At 40.5% G+C, this 16,777-nt stretch overlaps 2 protein-coding genes across 3 annotated transcripts in view; one reads left to right on the top strand and one right to left on the bottom strand.

Moving 5' to 3' along the window:
• Positions 1-6,171, top strand: part of Sos1 (SOS Ras/Rac guanine nucleotide exchange factor 1) — an 86,767-nt gene extending 80,596 nt beyond the window's left edge. Inside the window, 2 exon segments of the mRNA XM_038317969.1 lie at positions 502-623; positions 1,556-6,171. Of these exon segments, the coding sequence (XP_038173897.1) occupies positions 502-623; positions 1,556-2,047 (614 nt within the window). The 3' untranslated portion in view covers positions 2,048-6,171.
• A 2,919-nt stretch (positions 6,172-9,090) lies between these two features.
• Positions 9,091-16,777, bottom strand: part of Arhgef33 (Rho guanine nucleotide exchange factor 33) — a 51,171-nt gene continuing 43,484 nt past the window's right edge. Inside the window, exons 15-16 of one of the 2 annotated variants that reach the window (XM_038320790.1) lie at positions 15,947-16,086; positions 9,091-9,220 (exon numbers count right to left, since the gene is read on the bottom strand). In XM_038320790.1, coding sequence (XP_038176718.1) covers positions 9,091-9,220; positions 15,947-16,086 — 270 coding nt within the window. Of the gene's footprint in view, positions 9,221-11,016; positions 11,069-15,946; positions 16,087-16,777 lie in introns of those variants that run through there. The other variant, XM_038320791.1, reaches the window with a different exon arrangement.

Genomic DNA, 16,777 nt, shown 5'->3' on the forward strand with positions numbered 1-16,777 from the left:
TAGACCTTGGGGTACCAGTTTCTCTAAGAAATATTTCAATAGAGTTGTTAAAACCAGAGACTGTTCTAGAAACTGTTCAGTCCAGTCCAGGACCTTGAGAGCAATAAAACTAGAGAAAAAGATGACCCTCCCACACTTTGACAAAAATGACCATTCCAAAGATTTTCAAATTATTTATCCAACAGAAATCTGAAAATTATAATATATAATATATAATTCCAATTATATATTAACAATGGTAATGTTATTTTGTTTAAGAAGCAAAAATAATTAAGTGGCTTTTTCTTTTAAACATTGCTAAGAAGTTGCTGCATGCTTTTATAGCAGTTTATTTTAATAAATGGAATGGTATATTGAGTATTGGTTTATTAAGACTACTTTTGATATTTCAATGTATTTCTTTTAGTCAGTATAAGAAGTTTCTGAGTCTTTTCAAGAGTAGTAAGTGAAATCAAAGTCCTATAATCATTTTTTGTTTGTTTTTAAATTAACACCCTACAGGATCTGCTTCAGTCTCATCTATAAGTTTAGCCAAAGGCACTGATGAAATAATGCCTGTGCCCCCTCCTGTTCCCCCTCGAAGACGGCCAGAATCTGCCCCAGGAGAATCCTCCCCATCTAAGGTAAAGTAGAATGTCTTGTTATCTAGAAATTGGAATCATTAGCTGCGGTCAGTTGTTATGTCAAGTCTATTCCAGCTGCAATAAGCTAACATCTCAGAGTATTTGGGTTTAATCATTTAAGAATTAAATATAAATTTAGCCTGCAAGATTTTTTTTTAATAAAGGTAGCTTTTGGGTATGCATATGAAACTACTATGATTTACAGCTATGGGCATTATCAAGGGAAAAAACAAGTCTTAGTCTACAAGGTAATAGTAACTTGATCTCATGCAGTTCTTTTATATCTTGCTTGTGAACCTAGTCTTCAACAGCTGAGCTATCTCTCCAGCCCTCATGCACTTCTTCTAAACTGTGTGACCAAGGGCGGGGGTGCAGTGTGAAGGTATAGGACAGCAAAACTATACTGAGTATCTGCTGAAAGCCATTCTTTGAGCCAATAAGAAGGCACTTAAATTCTAGGTTAGAAGAGATCCTAAAGACTCATAATAACTTTGTTTCCTACCAGTTTAAATACCCCTTCCCCTTATCGTTTATTTAATTTTGCCAGTTATTAATTTATTAGGTCTTAAGCTACCCAGAGAACAGAAGAACCAGGATAAGTCAAGACCTTGTAGATTTCATGAAACATTAAAACATTGTTTGCCTAATGTGTACACTGCCAGAAACTAATGGTTGGTTTAAGTCAGAAATTATAGTGCATTGTATGATAGGCAGCCAGTAGTAAACAACAAGCTTTTGACTTAATCTTGACTAAATCAGTTTTTTTTCTCTAAGAGTGGGTAGAATATCTCACTTAATACACATGGTAAAACTCCCTATTCTTCATAGTGTTCTGCCAGTAGCATGTATGAAAATTCCAAGTTAACTCTTAATATATTCATAGTTTTTTTAAAATTATATTAATACATGTTCTATTCTTTTTCATTTGTTAGATTATGTCTAAGCACTTGGACAGCCCCCCAGCTATTCCTCCTAGGCAACCCACATCAAAAGCTTATTCACCGAGATATTCACTATCAGATCGGACCTCTTTGTCAGAGCCTCCTGAGAGCCCTCCCTTGTTACCACCGCGAGAACCTGTGAGGACACCTGATGTTTTCTCAAGCTCACCATTGCATCTCCAACCTCCCCCTTTGGGCAAAAAGAGTGATCATGGCAATGCCTTCTTTCCAAATAGCCCTTCCCCCTTTACACCACCGCCTCCTCAAACCCCTTCTCCTCATGGCACGAGAAGGCATCTGCCATCACCACCGCTGGCACAGGAAGTGGACCTCCATCCCATTGCGGGGCCTCCTGTCCCTCCACGACAAAGCACTTCTCAACTTATCCCCAAACTTCCTCCAAAAACTTATAAGAGGGAGCACACACACCCATCTATGCACAGAGATGGACCACCACTATTGGAGAATGCCCATTCTTCCTGACTTCCTCTGTAATGGGGTGTACAGCTTCCTAGCCCCAAATCCATTGCTGGCAATGGATGCACTGAACATGCCAGCACTGAGGAGTTCAAATGAGAACTCCAAACACTAATGACTCTACTTCAAGATGTAGTATAAGACAATGAATTTTAACCTACACGTAATTACAAAATAAGATGGTATTCCAGCTAGAATGTGGAGACTGATCTAGAGGGATTGGACAACTGATTGCACCTGGAAATCACGTGAAGGGACTTTTCTGGCCAATAGGCAAGAGTCCTCATTTTGTGAAGTAATCTTTATCATTAAAGGGATGGAAAACAGTCTAATGTCCAACAGGCCCATATGTTGACAGTTTTTGTAATTTAAAATATTATGCACTTTTAAAAAATTCTTAAACAGGGATCTTCTCCTCCTTTGTTTCCTTTGCTTTACTCTTCTACTTTAGAATATTTTCGTAAAAATTCTTCAGAGGACTGTGAGAAAAGGCTGTGGTATCTGGCCTTGTTGAAATCAAGGCCCAGCACTGTACTGCAGTCCTGTTTACAGATTATTACAGTGAATTGAATGGGTACCGAGGCTTCACCAAAGAGGTACTTTTTGTTATTGTTATTTTGTTTTAAGAATAATTATACCAATTTTAAGAACATTCCCTATCTACCCCCACTCACAAACAAAATGTGGTGGTGTTGCCTTCAAACAAGAAATTTCATGTCATTAACGGAAGAAGAACTTTTTAAAAATGTAACTGTCAAGTATCCTATTTACACTTAGGAGACTGTTAATCTATGCTAGACTGTCACCCCCTCCCCCTGCCCCACAGGAGTTTACTGGTAACATATGTCCTGGCTTGTGGCTGTCCCTCTAACCATACTACAGAAATGCAGGCACCCAATGTGAAAAGGAGCACTCTGGGCCTCACTGACACCATTCGTGTTTTACTAATAGTTGAGTAAGTCAGCATACTTAGAATTACCTTGCATTGCCTAAATCATGTGTATATAGTGAATGTTATATAATATACCTGACAGGTCTGTTTTTATTTAATTGAATAAAGATAAACTACTTTGTTTGGCTGGCATATATTAAATTATTATATGGATAAAATGGTTGATTCTTATTTCTTTCAGTTGAAAAATATACAAACACTAAGCATAAAAGCACATGTGGTACGTCTGGGTGTCTAGTCTAGTTCTTACAGAGTACTCTGAAGTCGGAGTTTGGCATATAGGGAAATACTGGCTTATAATGGGATGGGCATCTTTTAAACAGAACCTTGCAGGCTTTTTAATTTTTTGAGCAACCATACATGTTGGTTAACGTTTATATTCTACTTTGCCTAAGGTCTTTGGTTCTCTCAAAGCTACTCCTTAGAGACTATCTACCTGTTATAATATTATGTGACTATTCATGAAGCCTCGCACTGCTCTTCTGAGTCTACAGACACTGTGACTGGAATAGGAGTAGTTTCATGAGTGTCCTCTGTGTGTGAACTGTGCTGCTCCGCTCTTAAACAGTCGCCAGTGCATCGGTGTGTGCATGTGTCCTCATAATAATACAGCAGCATTTCAGGAATCCTGTTAGCTGGGCTGCAGCACGGTGGAAGTGTAGTACATTAATAATTTTTGTGATATTTATTAGAGCATTAAATGTACATCCCAATAGTACAGTGTATAGTCTTCTAAGATCAGAAAGGACATTAATTACATCACCATTAAGCAGTCTATCCTATCGTGTCCTTGTTTATTTGTCAGAGTTGAATCTTTTTCACTTAGTGTTTGTACTATTCCTATTATGGTAGCCATTTCTCTTTGCAAAATGTCTCCTCTTTTAAAAGTGTCCTCAAAAGTTAATTTCAAATCCCATCTTGGATGCAAAGTGTCCACGAGACCATTCATTCAGCAAAAGTCACTAGCTAGGCCTACTTACTAATGTGTTCCATACAGTTGTAATGACACCCCAAATTCCCATGGCTTACTGATCATTTTTTGATCATCCCATCCCTACTTCAAATGAGAACCTAAGAAAGCAACATTAGAATATTCAGTATCTCTCTGGCAAGTGTTGCCTTCAGCAGGGTGATAACTCCTTTGGTTCTTCTTGAGCCAACAAGGGAGGGAATGCCCAGATTTGGATTTAATTTCTCCCAAGGGGAACTGTTCTCTACCCAACTGTTCCAGTAGACCGCTTCACCATACAGCCATTTGTATGCGTCACTGATGGAGGATATTTTTATTCTTAAATATGACATTTGGGCAAAAATATTTTCTGTAGTAACTGATTTTAAACGTTCTAATTGGATGCCCTGGGGTGAAAGTGAGAAAGCTGTGTCCTTGAGTTAAACATTATCTGGCTAACAAACTTATCCTTAGTCATAACTAAAATGTACTTCTTCAGGGACAAGAAGTGGCAGAAGACAAATGCACTGTTACAGAACTGCATCTAAACCCAGGACATTATGAGGCAGCCAGTGCAGCGAAACTTGCTTAACTACGTCCCCAAATATGGGACATTTCTTCCAAAAAATGAAGTATCAGCAAATGTTTTCTTATCCTTGGACCACGCAGTAAAGTCTTGGTGGGCTCATAAACCAGTAACAGAAATGCTTTCCACAGATAAGCATTTGGAAAACAGGAATAGACAAGTTTATGTTTCTAAATTTATTAAAAGATGGACTGTTTACTCTTTCTAGTCTTTCAAATGTGAAGATGAAAAAGACAAATATTCAAAGTCTACCTAATTAAAATTTCTTGCTTAAATAAAGGCTGTTGGGCATCGTGAGTTTAGTAGGTTACTATCCTCTAACTCAAGAATGTTTTAGTGGATCTGAGTTGAGCCAAGAGCATGCAATATAAACATAATCAGCAGGACATTCTACTAAAGTACTATTTAAGTTGGAGGCTATACTATAATTCCAAATTCTTCCTTAATGCAAACCCAAAGTGGTATTTATCATAATGATCATGTAATTAAGTTTTGCTCACATGTCATTTCATTATCTTAATATAATGGCCTGAATTAGGGGTATTTAGTGGCTCAGGAAGATAGTGGGGATGCTGTCCCAGCTAGAGAACACACAGAAGAGAACCTTTCTTATCCTCTTCAGATTCAAAACCAAGGCAACCATGTATGTCTTGGTATTCTGCTGCTGGGTAGGTGTGCATGCTCTTTCCATCTCTATTGCGTGACTGTGCCGTGCAGGTTCTGTGTACTGCACATTAATTTTTACACATCACAAGGTGACTGTCAGTTTGGCTGAAAGAGAATTCTGCAGTAAAATGTGAAGGAAAGTGATGCCTTTATTCAATTTTTTCCCCTTTGGAACAGTACTAACTTAAAATGATTTCATAGTCCTTTTCACATGAGCCAGTGAAGTATTCTGTGTTCTAGTTAAGAAAAAAAGCATGAACTCTACATGATAAGTCTAAACAAAAGCAGTCTTAAGTTCTTTTATAAGTTTCATGCCTTATTTTCCATTTTTGACACCATAAAGTGCATTTTCTGTCAACTGTGAGCAAATTTCCCTTTTGCCTTTAATAAAAATAGTGCATTAAGTAGCCAGTTTGCTGAAAAATTATAAAAGAAGCAAGCTAAAGGTGGGCAACATTGGACTACCAAACCCAGATACTCAAAAGATGCAAGTTATATGCGGTGTGGCTTAGAGTGCACCCGTGCCAGATGCATGCCACTTTCAGTAGCTGCCAACTGTGCCTTTAATTAAGAACATCTCTCTTTTTTTTCAGATCAAGTCAGCATTTGGGGGTGGGATAAGGGCAGGGGACTTGGGGGTGCAAATATCTGGTGAAACCAGAGAGTTTGTTTGTCAAAGTGACATGTATAATTTTAGTTGAGATGTGTCTGTGTATATATGTGTATTTGCCTTTGTTTAGTAGCATGGTTATTTGCTAAAGTAATTGTCAAAAATGCTCTGTCAGTCTTACTCTGATGTAAGAACAAAGTGTGGTCTATACATCCAATGGCCTTTGTACCTAACCAATGTTTGTAGGTGGTCTTTGTACTCTACGTGCAGCAGTATTTGGTTTGTGTTAAAAGTGAAAATAATGGCTGTTATTTTTCTGGCATTACTAAGATAAATTGAAAAATAATAAAGAAAAATGCCTTACATAGCCCACAGTGTATTGTTTTTGCATGCATTTACTTTAAAGGGCAGTATTTTGAAATTGTTAGTGATTCTAATTTAGCTTATATACCTTCACATAGAAATACTTTACATTCTATCATGGTCTTCCTCTGGGAACACTATTTTCTCTAACAAGTTAAAAAGGATACAGTAAGTTTAGTGTCAGATCCTATTGTTGTAACAAGGAGGCTTGGGATAGAAATTAGTCAAGTGACTATACACAGGATTAAGTTTCAGAAGGCAATTGTATTTTTAAAAGAACATGCTTGGGTGTTTCAGGTCCCTACCAGGCAGCTCTTGCTGTGACCAGCTGGTATCAGGAAGATCAACAGTGCAAATATAGGATCACTCAAGGTATAATATAAAACAAAAATATTAAAAGATAATTAGATTCAGTTCATTTATTTTGAAATAAAGGCAAGCCAGAGCTGGTGGTGCCGGTCTGTGACCCTGGCTGCACAGGAGACTGAGTCACGATGATTAAAAGGTAAACCTGGGCTACAGGTGTCTGAGTTCACGGCCAGCCTAGCACCTATCTCAGTAAAAAAGGAGGTGGGGTGTAGCTCAGTGGTAGAGGCTTGTCTAGCATGTTTGAAGCCCCAGTTTCATTCACAAAGAGAGAGGGGAAAGAGAAAGAACAGATGATAGATAGATAGATAGATAGATAGATAGATAGATAGATAGATAGATGACAGAGAGAGATGACAGATGATAGATACACAGACAAACAGATAGATAGACAGATAAATAAGGCAAAGTGTCAAGTTTGTGACTGAGACTAATAATCAGTGTTCCTTGTATTTGTAAGAATGCCTTCAGGGATGCCTAAAATGGTGATTCCAGCATGCATTACTGAATGTATTCTATGTAACAGGTTTACTATCTGTAAGTGATACTGACAATGAAATTAATCAGAGATTTTGATTTTGCTCTTCAAATGTTAATTCTGATCTTTTAACCAAGAGAGTTACCTTTGTACTTTATCATCAAAAGTCAAGGCTAGTCATCACAGAGGAGGGTACTTAGATCTCAAAAACAGAACCGAGAAGGCCAGCTCCCCAGCCAAGCCTGCTATTTTGCACCTTTGACAGAATATAATTTTAGAAAAGCAGTTTGTGGCCATGCTAACCTTTTAGGGCCTTTGATAATTATTGGTGGCAAGAAAAACTACCAACTGTTTAGTAACTGTACCTTAGTAACTCAAGAAATGGAAGATTCTCTGTGTCAGGGTTGACAGGTGCCATGGGCTGACCTGTTTACCCTGCTTCCACTGCTGAGCACATGAATGCACAACTCATCAATACAAAGCTCGTATGAACTTGAAAGGTGATGTGGCTACAGTGCAGTGCCTTTGACAAAGCACTAAAATATGAAAAATAAAAGTATAAAGGACATGTTTTCAGTTTGCCTGTTTTAGAGAATTCCTAGGAGGTAAGCTATCCTGACATCCTATGCTTTGATTCATCATGGCTTCCTGTGCTGTTTGCCATTATTCAGATTGGTTTTGAATGACCTGAAATCATAAGTATTTGGTAAGAGCTCATTTGACTATTCAGGCATAAACAAATATAGATCTTTTTACAGAACTGGTGTTAGAAACATAGTAATGAAGAAAAATCCATTTCATGGGATTTATAAGCCAGTGAGAGGATGTAGACAATATTTAATAGAATATTATACATTAAAAATGTAGCCGCTATGAAGAAAAGGGGTCTGAAGTGTGAATTTTAAATGTGATGATCAGTCAGCCATGCAGACATAGAAACTTGAAAGAGGTGAAAGAATGAGAATCCAAGTGACTAAAAGAAGAGCTGGTTTGAGAGTCCAGAGGCAGGGGCATGCTTGGTGTACAGAATAGAGGGAGCTGGTGTGGACAGAGAAAGGAACATGTGACCGACTAGAAGGAGTGCCATCGGAAGTTCAACCATTCTAGATCACTTATTCTAACATCCCGAGAGCCCTCAGAGGTCCGAGCAGAACTAAGTCAGTGTTTTCTCTCCCAGGTCTATCTGGGCCTTTATGAGTCTGACAACACCTACTGCATCTACAACAGCTGCCGTGCTCAGTGCAGCCCATACGAAGAGAAGGTTTCTTTGTTTTTGCTCCCACCTGTTCCCATTACTGATTTTTCCATAACCATAGAACAAGCTAGAGGGCAATGTATCTTATAAGTTTTGAAGCTTCTGAATCATAGTTGAAGGACAAATTTTCTAGAGCGCTGGTCTGCACAAGTAAAATACAGTTCTGTCAATCGATTGCCTTAAAGGATGTGATATTTTGCTTTGAGGTTTGTAAAGATATGAAGCAAGACACAACTGGACCCTCACATAGGGTATATTAGTTTAAGCACAGTGGATGAATTCATAAGCTATGAATTAAAATTCCTAGGAAGTCACTTAGGTGGCAGAGGCAGGTGGGTCTCTATGAATTCGAGGCCAGCCTGGTCTAACTGAGTGAGTTCCAGTCAGGCATACACAGAGAAACTCTGTCTCAAAAAAACCAATAATAATAATAATAAATAAATAAAATTCCTAGGAAGCACAAAATTCACATCCATGCTAAAAATGAACATGCTTATTATTATTCTTGGGGAATGAGTTCAAGGTGCAAGCTTTTGTTCTCACAAACATTTATTTTCCTCCAGATTTACTGGTTTTCTGTAATGATGGGAAAAGTCTTCGTTTCCCTTTTCCAAGGGTTGAGGTTCATTAAGCCAAGTCTTAACGATAGACTAATCTTCATCTCTTCAAAATCTTGTATATTGATTTAGTTTCATATGTAAATATTTATATTAGTTTTCCTCAGGGATTTATACATTGATATATATATATATATATATTCCTGCAGAGATATATACAAGCTTTTACCCTCCTCTTACCACTTGACAATACAACTGTAAATGTGTTTACACAGCTGTTCCTTGGTCAAGGTCATTTGCAAGAGCAAGTCGGTTTCTGAAGAAGTCTTGTTTGGTGGGTGAAGGATCCAGTGAGGGGCTCTCATTAGTTTTTTCCCTGTATTCTGATCCACTGGACCTAAAATCTCAGCACACAGATAAAGTACAGGTTGATTTGGTTTTAATTGTTTTCAAATATTTTATCTATCCAAATTGTTTTGCATTTGTAAAACAGTTGCCTCCTAGATCTGGAATCATTTTTACTTCCCCTGAATTTCAAAACTTAAGATATGTGTATCTAAATTTGCAGTGAACATACAGACTCTCTAATGCTTCATGGGGACAATTGTGACAACTGTATATGTCAGTGTACCATGTGAAAGCATTGTAACAGGAATAAAAACTCAAAAATACTATTTTTGATTCAATAATATAACTACTCCGCAGATTACCAAGGACCTTAAATTAAAATGGTTATCAAGGGCCCTGCTTTAATCTAGGCATCACATTACAAACTCTTGCTTCTGTTTGTTTTCATTTTTAAAGGAAAGATTTATTGAAACCAGCCACACATATTGCTACATTTGGTAGAATGCAGAAATCAGTACAGTGATCTCAACCACCACAAAGGAGCCCAAGACTAATCAAAAGTCAACTCAGTCCATTTGAGTCCCCAGTCCAGGGTGCATTCTTCCTTTCTCTTGGTTAAACCAGTTGGGCAATCCATTCCAGTTCTGTACCTTCTCCAGTCTGTTCATGTCAGAAGTCCCTAGAGGGAGGAGGCTCTCTAGAAATATCTCTCACACAACTAGCCCGGGGCCCTCTCACTGACTTTAACCTGGAGCTAGAATGTATAAAATTAGCCCGCTAACCAAGACCCAGTGCCACAAGTCCTTGTGTGGGATGTATGAAAGCAAAGCTCCAAAGCTCTTGTTCAAGTAAACGGTTTCTCCGCATGCTGCATCAGTCATGCTTTCCCTAAACACCAAAGCAGGATAACTGGCCTCCAAGCTCCTTCACTGACACTGGTACACTATCTTCGAGTCCTTGTTTGTTCAGGAGATTTTGTTGTTATTTTTGGGGGGAGGGTTGCTTTAGTTTGTTCTGTTATGGTGGTACTAGGGACTGGCCCCAGGATCTTCATATGCAAGTGTTCTACTGCTATATATCCCCAGTCCAAGTGCTTGCTATTAATAATTATTCTTATTAGTTATGAATCTAAATTTACTGAGCTTATTGGGAAGAATTCAAACATCCTTTTCTAGTATTCAAGTGAAAACACTAGACCTATAGGAAGACTAAAGATGTCTGGAAACACGATGAATGGACTAGATATTTTTAGTTCTCAGTTTGATATCAGAAAAGAAGCTGTAGCTACCCATCATGTTTTACTTCTGATTGGAAAGGAGTACTTTCCCACTGTATCCCAGTGAATGTAGGAAAATTACTCTCCCTCAGCTCCTGTGAATCTGGATACTCAGGGGATAAGAAGGTATCTGGGTGGAAGGAACGTTTCTTCTCAGGGACCAGCCTACACTCCCTGTAAACAAACTCCCATCCTCCCTAAAACTTCAGGCTTGCTTTCAGTTCTCAGAACTCCTGCCTCCTCCAGCTCAAACCATCCCTGGTTAGTGTAGTTGTGCCCCAAATGTTAGTAAGATGCATCCTAGCTATTCATTCTCTCCCTATCTTCCATGATCTGGAAGCCTGAAAGCCCTTGTGTTTTAGGGCAGGAAGCAGGAGTTCAATGGCAGCAGCCTCTTCTCAATTGTTCTCCCCCATGCCAACTTCTCAATGAAGTTATTAATCTACACTTGAGACTTCACCTCTCATTTTCCCTCTTACCTACATCTGATCTCTCCAAAACCCAACACGTCACACTTGGAGGTTCCCACATGCAACTGGAATTTACCTGGAAATGGGAAAGCTTTGATGTCACCACCAGCCCCAAGGACCACAGAAATCTTCACCAGTTGTGTTCCCATTTCTGAAACAAATGCCAAAATCGCCCTGTCTAGTTTCCACAAACTCAGCTCAATTTTTTTAACTGCTCTTCTTACAGACTGTACCTCCCCCTTGTTTCCAATACAAATGTCTGCATTTCTGAAAATTAACTACTAAGTAACTAGTGGCTAACTTACTAATCGTTTTTAAAAACCCAGAATTCTACTATAGCAATGATTCGAAGCTCATTTTCACCTTTTTAAAGACAATTTCAGCTGACTTCTATAATGCTCAACATACTACAGGTTACCTGGACTCTCCCAAGGTGTGGGTGTAAATAAGAAGGGGGAAAATCTGCAGGCTCTAGGAGAAAGAGATAGTGTGTTTTCTCTTTATTCCCTTTCTTTGTAAAGCACAGAAATGGCTCTTGAACACCCTACACCATCTTGGCAAGCTGCAGGGCATATCTGAACAGACCCTAGAGGGGGACAGTCAAGAACTCTTTGTGAAAAGTACAATGGCTGTCAATATATTCTGACACACAGTCATCCAATCATTTGACAGAAAGGGGAAATAAAAGACTTGTTGCTAACCATCCTTCAAATGACAGAGAAAAAGAAAAATGCAAGTTGGGTAGGTCAGTAAGTACAACTTGGCTACAGATAAACCTGAAAAACTGGAGTTGAGGAAGGAAGGTAAAATTCAGCGCCACAGACATCTCTGATGTCCAGAGCTGGTTCTCTGATGTGAAGGACTATCCTTGAAAGGGTGACGGCATTGCCAAGAAGGGGGGGGGCGGGGGCGGGGAGGAACACCTGTCTTATCCGTCAAATCAGTTAACCATGCATTCACAGGGTGGTGAATGAGCACTCGTATTGTGTGCTATATACTATAACTTGTAGCTGGGCTACCCTTACTTTGAACTACAAGCTCCAAATGGGCAGGAGCTATTTCTTCTACTTGTTTTGTTCTGGGAACAACCTGACACTCTGAAGACACTTAAAAGTAACTGACTTCAGATGACCTGCTGAGAAGCAATCCCAGCCAGAGTTAGGTAACCTAAACTACTTATCCTTCCATGCATACCCTCTTGATCTGCAAATGGCATAGGAAATCAAATGAGATGGTGGAACTACAAAGCAGACAAGAGGTATGGTGAGGATGGGGCAGGTTTGAAGGAGGTGGAGAAAATGAGCATAAAATGATCACTGGTCCTTAGAGTCCTGCCTTCTGTTATACGGACTGTCCCACAAAGGAGGCATATACAAAACCTGTTGAGAAGACACCAAACAAAGAGGACTCACTGACATTCAAATATATGGGCCCTGCAGAAGTACTGCTGACCATGTGATGAAGAAAATAGATTTTGTTGCAATTGGTGGAGGGAGTAGGATGGCTGGAATAGAAATAATCATATAAATTATGAAGTACTAACCAGGAAGAGATAGGGTAAAGAAACCAGTTAAGATGGTATACTCTATCTTTCACTACCTACAAGTTGATGCTAAAGGGTGGAAGCACCGTCTACAGACCTCGCCCTAAAACTGTCTTATAGGATCTCTTCCCCGCTGTATACCCCAATCAAGAATACTCACTCACCCGAGTGTAAGATGTGTACATAAAGACAAAAGAGCATCTGCCTCCGCTATAGCAACAGTCTGGGTTTAAGTCTCTGACAGTGTCCGTGTGTATCCTCCTAGAAGGGACAGCTTATCTTTCCTCTTCCTCAATCAAGCATTGGCCTTTCTTAGCAGGCCTGCTCCCTAGCTTCTAAGAATCACACTTAAAATATATAGTCATCTAACATGCTCAGACTTTAAGCTAGCAGTCATTATTATTCTGGCCAGTTCTGCACAGCTCTCAGGGATCTACAACCTGGTATCTACCCAGGGCAAATGTGCCTGAGTTGGAAACAATAAAAGGGTTACCCTTTTCCTCAAATATCGTGGGCACTTTGTCAGAATATTTTTTTGTCAGAATATTTTTTATGATGTCAACTTGACTCTGCCTTTTGAATCCTTCGGCCCTCCCAGCCTCAGAGGGAAGAGAACCCTTTCTCAGGTTTTCTGTTGCATCTGGTTCCATGCCTAGCTTCATCCCGAAGCAGCATTCTGGGTGTGTGGGGCCACCAGCCAAACAAGCCCCTATGGAACAAAAAGTGTGTCAGTGTAGACAGGACTGAACCTCCAGAGGGCTAGAGGGGAGGAAGGAAGGAAGCTCCAAACAGGACACGGGTGGCTTTCTTGGGCCTGCCCATTTGGGCCTGGGAGACCAGGCTCTGGAGTATCCAATACCCAGGTTTAGCTACTTAAGGTCACTGGGCTTGCTGCCAACTGACTTCTTGACACACATAATGGCTTGACTCTTTTTCTACCTGTACCTCATCTTTACAATAACCTAGGTTTAAGTCTTTAACAACCTCCATATAGATTTTTCTAGATGGAATAGTTTATCTTTCATCCTACACATTCCTGAGTCCATAGTGCAAGTTCCTATACAATGGCTGGGACCATATCATTCATAATCCTTTATGCATGCCTAGAATTCTGCACACATACAAGAATGGTGTATTTACATTTGAGTTAAAGGTACAGGCACTTCCATGCTACCCTGGGGCCTCCCTGCCCTTTCTCTCTGTAATGCCATTCATGAGTGTGGTCCTTAATAGACTTTCCATGGTCTTTAGATGAAAAACCCGTAAGAAGTTACTTAAGTTGCTTCTTTAACCCTTGCCAAGTCCCCAAAGCGCTCCCTAAGTACAAAGCTGTAGTGGGAACCGCCTGCATGGTGTTGACTGTCCTAGACCAGGCTTCCCAAGCCAGGAAGGCCTGCTAGAGGAAGAATCATCTAAGTGCTCCACCTTCACCTCCACTCAGATAATACTTCACATTTTAAATACAAATGGCAGTGCCATCATTGTTGACAGTAATTTGACAGATACAGGCCAGTCCAGGAGAGAACTAAGAGAATTCACTGGCCTTTTCACTAAGAAAAATGCCAGAAGTTGCAGGAGGACTAAAGCAATTAGCCAGTGTAACTCTGGAGAACCCACAGCAAGTTGTCTGCATTATACTACAGTCTGTGGGGCCAGGGAACCATAAAAAGATTATATGGCCTTCTCTTTTGGGAACTTTTAAAATTACAGGCCCAACATCATATTCCTGTAGTTTGGGATGACAAAAATAAGTGACCGTTCAGACTGAGCTCCAATAAGTAAGAGTACAGGTAAAGCAAATACACATACTGAACCATGTGATGACTTCTCAAGCAGTCTCCCACCCAGTGTAGGAATACTTTTCAGAACCCAGGCAGAGTCATCTAGCTCCTATTTCAGAGACCCCACTCTCTCGTGAGTCCACCAGGTCTAGGCAGGTACATTATTACAGTGTTCCTCCTCCTCACTTCTGCTAGTTCTGCCCTCTGGATACAAAAGGGCAGATCTGTCCCCTATGCCTCATATAATGAATAGGTCATTTTGTTACATCTCTTTAATAGACAGAAATTTGTAAAGGAACCAAAGGTGGATCTATTGCCGATTGTTTCCCAACAGATACTGCTCAGTCACTAGAAATGGTAGTGAGCAAAAATAGTCATTTCTTTTGGGAATCTTATGACTTAAAAAGTACCCAACAGACTCAACCAATGTGTCCTGAGGAGTTTGGAGTTCTTCAAAGGATTTAGAACCTAAACCCAAGTTTAGACTGGCGAATTGTCTACTTCTTCCCACTCATGTCATTAGCAGTTATAGACCAAGAACATGTAAACCCATAATCCTAGAGAGGGATAAATAGTTCTTAAGCCTCAATCCTTACATAAAGTGACTTGAGGGTCCATCAACAGTCACATATGTATTGGATTGCCTAGCAAAACTGGAAGGAGACTGTAGGGCTGTGGTTAACTGCGGGGAAGGAGACAGACTGTAGGGCTGTGGTTAACTGTAGAACCGCTGTTCTTCTTTCCTCTTCCTCCTCCTTCTAGTAACAACAGGCAAGGACCAACAATCAGATACCCACTATCTCGGCATCACCCTCCCATTGGAGAATTAGACAAACTATTTTAAAAAAGAAAGCCAACTGTAGGCTTTCCCCTCTTCCTCTATCACCAAGACAAGTTAAAACTCCATCTTCAAGGAGAAAGTGGTTTCCCAATAAGTCTCCAAAAGCAACAACAACACCTTCGTTTAATTTTTCTAAGAGTTAAAATATGGACTTGAGATTGAAAACAACTTACAGTGATCTCTAATAAGAGGAAGTAAATAGCAAAGAGATGTCCCTAAGGTAGAGGAAGGAGGAGGCCTGAGGACCACAGAGGTAGAAACAGCAGCCATCCAGTCAGGCAAGGGCTGGACTGCTGAACCACGTGCTGGTCAAATGTTAAGGGTCATCTCGCTCTTCCTTACATTTATGCTGGAGCCTGGCCCTACCTCCCAAACTGCAACACAGGCTGGCCAAAATGCCTGGGAGGTAACGCTTCATTCAACAGTAAGACTTAGGAAGACCAAGGAAGGAAACATCTTTTGTTTCCCATCTAATATGGACACCCTGAAAGTTTTCACTAGGACCTGAGCCAAATCCATCCATTGAGGCACTAACTTGCATTTCTTAGAGCCAGGTTTCTGAGGCTCCTGAGGGTAGAAGTGCTGACACCCTCCTTCATCACTTCCCACACTGAACACCCATCTCCCACAGAGGGGTACCCCTCTCTCACTCCTCTCAGGACACAACTCTGGGGACAAGGAGGAAGGATATTAAAAAGTAGCAGGGGGAGCTGAGTTTGCTTCTGTTCAGAAATTGGGTACAAACACTGAACTTGAAACAGCTGTGTGAGACCCGGCTACTTAGTAATTCATCCTGGTAAAACCTCAGACTTCTGCCAAAGGGAAATGAGTGACATTACACTGTTTTATCTAAGGGCTACTCACTTCTTTTTAAAGAGCTTGCGGAAGGAGCTGCGAAAGCCCCCTTTCTGGTCTTGCCTGGGATTTTGATCGCTGAAAGAAGTCTGCTCACTCTCTCTCTCTTCCTTGGGACAGAATCGGGTGGCATCCTCTAAGTGCATCTCCTGAAAACACAAAAGAGGCATGTTGTTTTACTCTTTTCCAAAATACATGTGCCCTGGCTGTGGGACAGTCCTGGGCTTTGCCACCTGCCTCTCCTACTCCCGTGACTACCTGTGGGCTTGCGGTCCCTACCAAAGTGTGCCTAGGGTGATGAGCCAAGCAGTGGGAAGAGGAGCATTGCTCGGGAGCTCAGGAGCTCGGGTGCTCGGGTGTACACCTTTCTACAAATGAATATAAATCAAGGTAAACAGTCCCTAGCTGAACACAGCCATAAAGATAAGTACATAAAGGAAGCTAGCTAACAACAAAAGGTATAGAATGTACAGCCGATGAGATAGCTCAGCATGCAGAGGCTCTGAGTCCAATACCTGGAGGTCACAAAAAGGTGGAAGGAAAAAGTAGATCCCCACAAGTTGCCCTCTGTCCTCATTTGCTTCCTATTGCTGTGATCAGAAAGAAAGGGCTTATTTCATCTCACACTTCCAGATAACAGTCCAACACTGAGGGGAGTCAGGGCAGGAATTCAGGGAGGGCAGCAGCCTAGAGCCAAGAACTGAAGCATAAACCATGAACAAATATTCCTTACTGGCTGACTCTCCATGGTTTGCTAAAGACTGATTCAGAACACCTGCCTGGGGGCAGCACCCCCATGCCACAGAGGACTGGGTCCTCCTCCATCACCATTTCTCCATC

The sequence above is a fragment of the Arvicola amphibius genome, chromosome 2 (assembly GCF_903992535.2).
Source record: "Arvicola amphibius chromosome 2, mArvAmp1.2, whole genome shotgun sequence".
Taxonomy (NCBI): Eukaryota; Metazoa; Chordata; class Mammalia; order Rodentia; family Cricetidae; genus Arvicola; species Arvicola amphibius.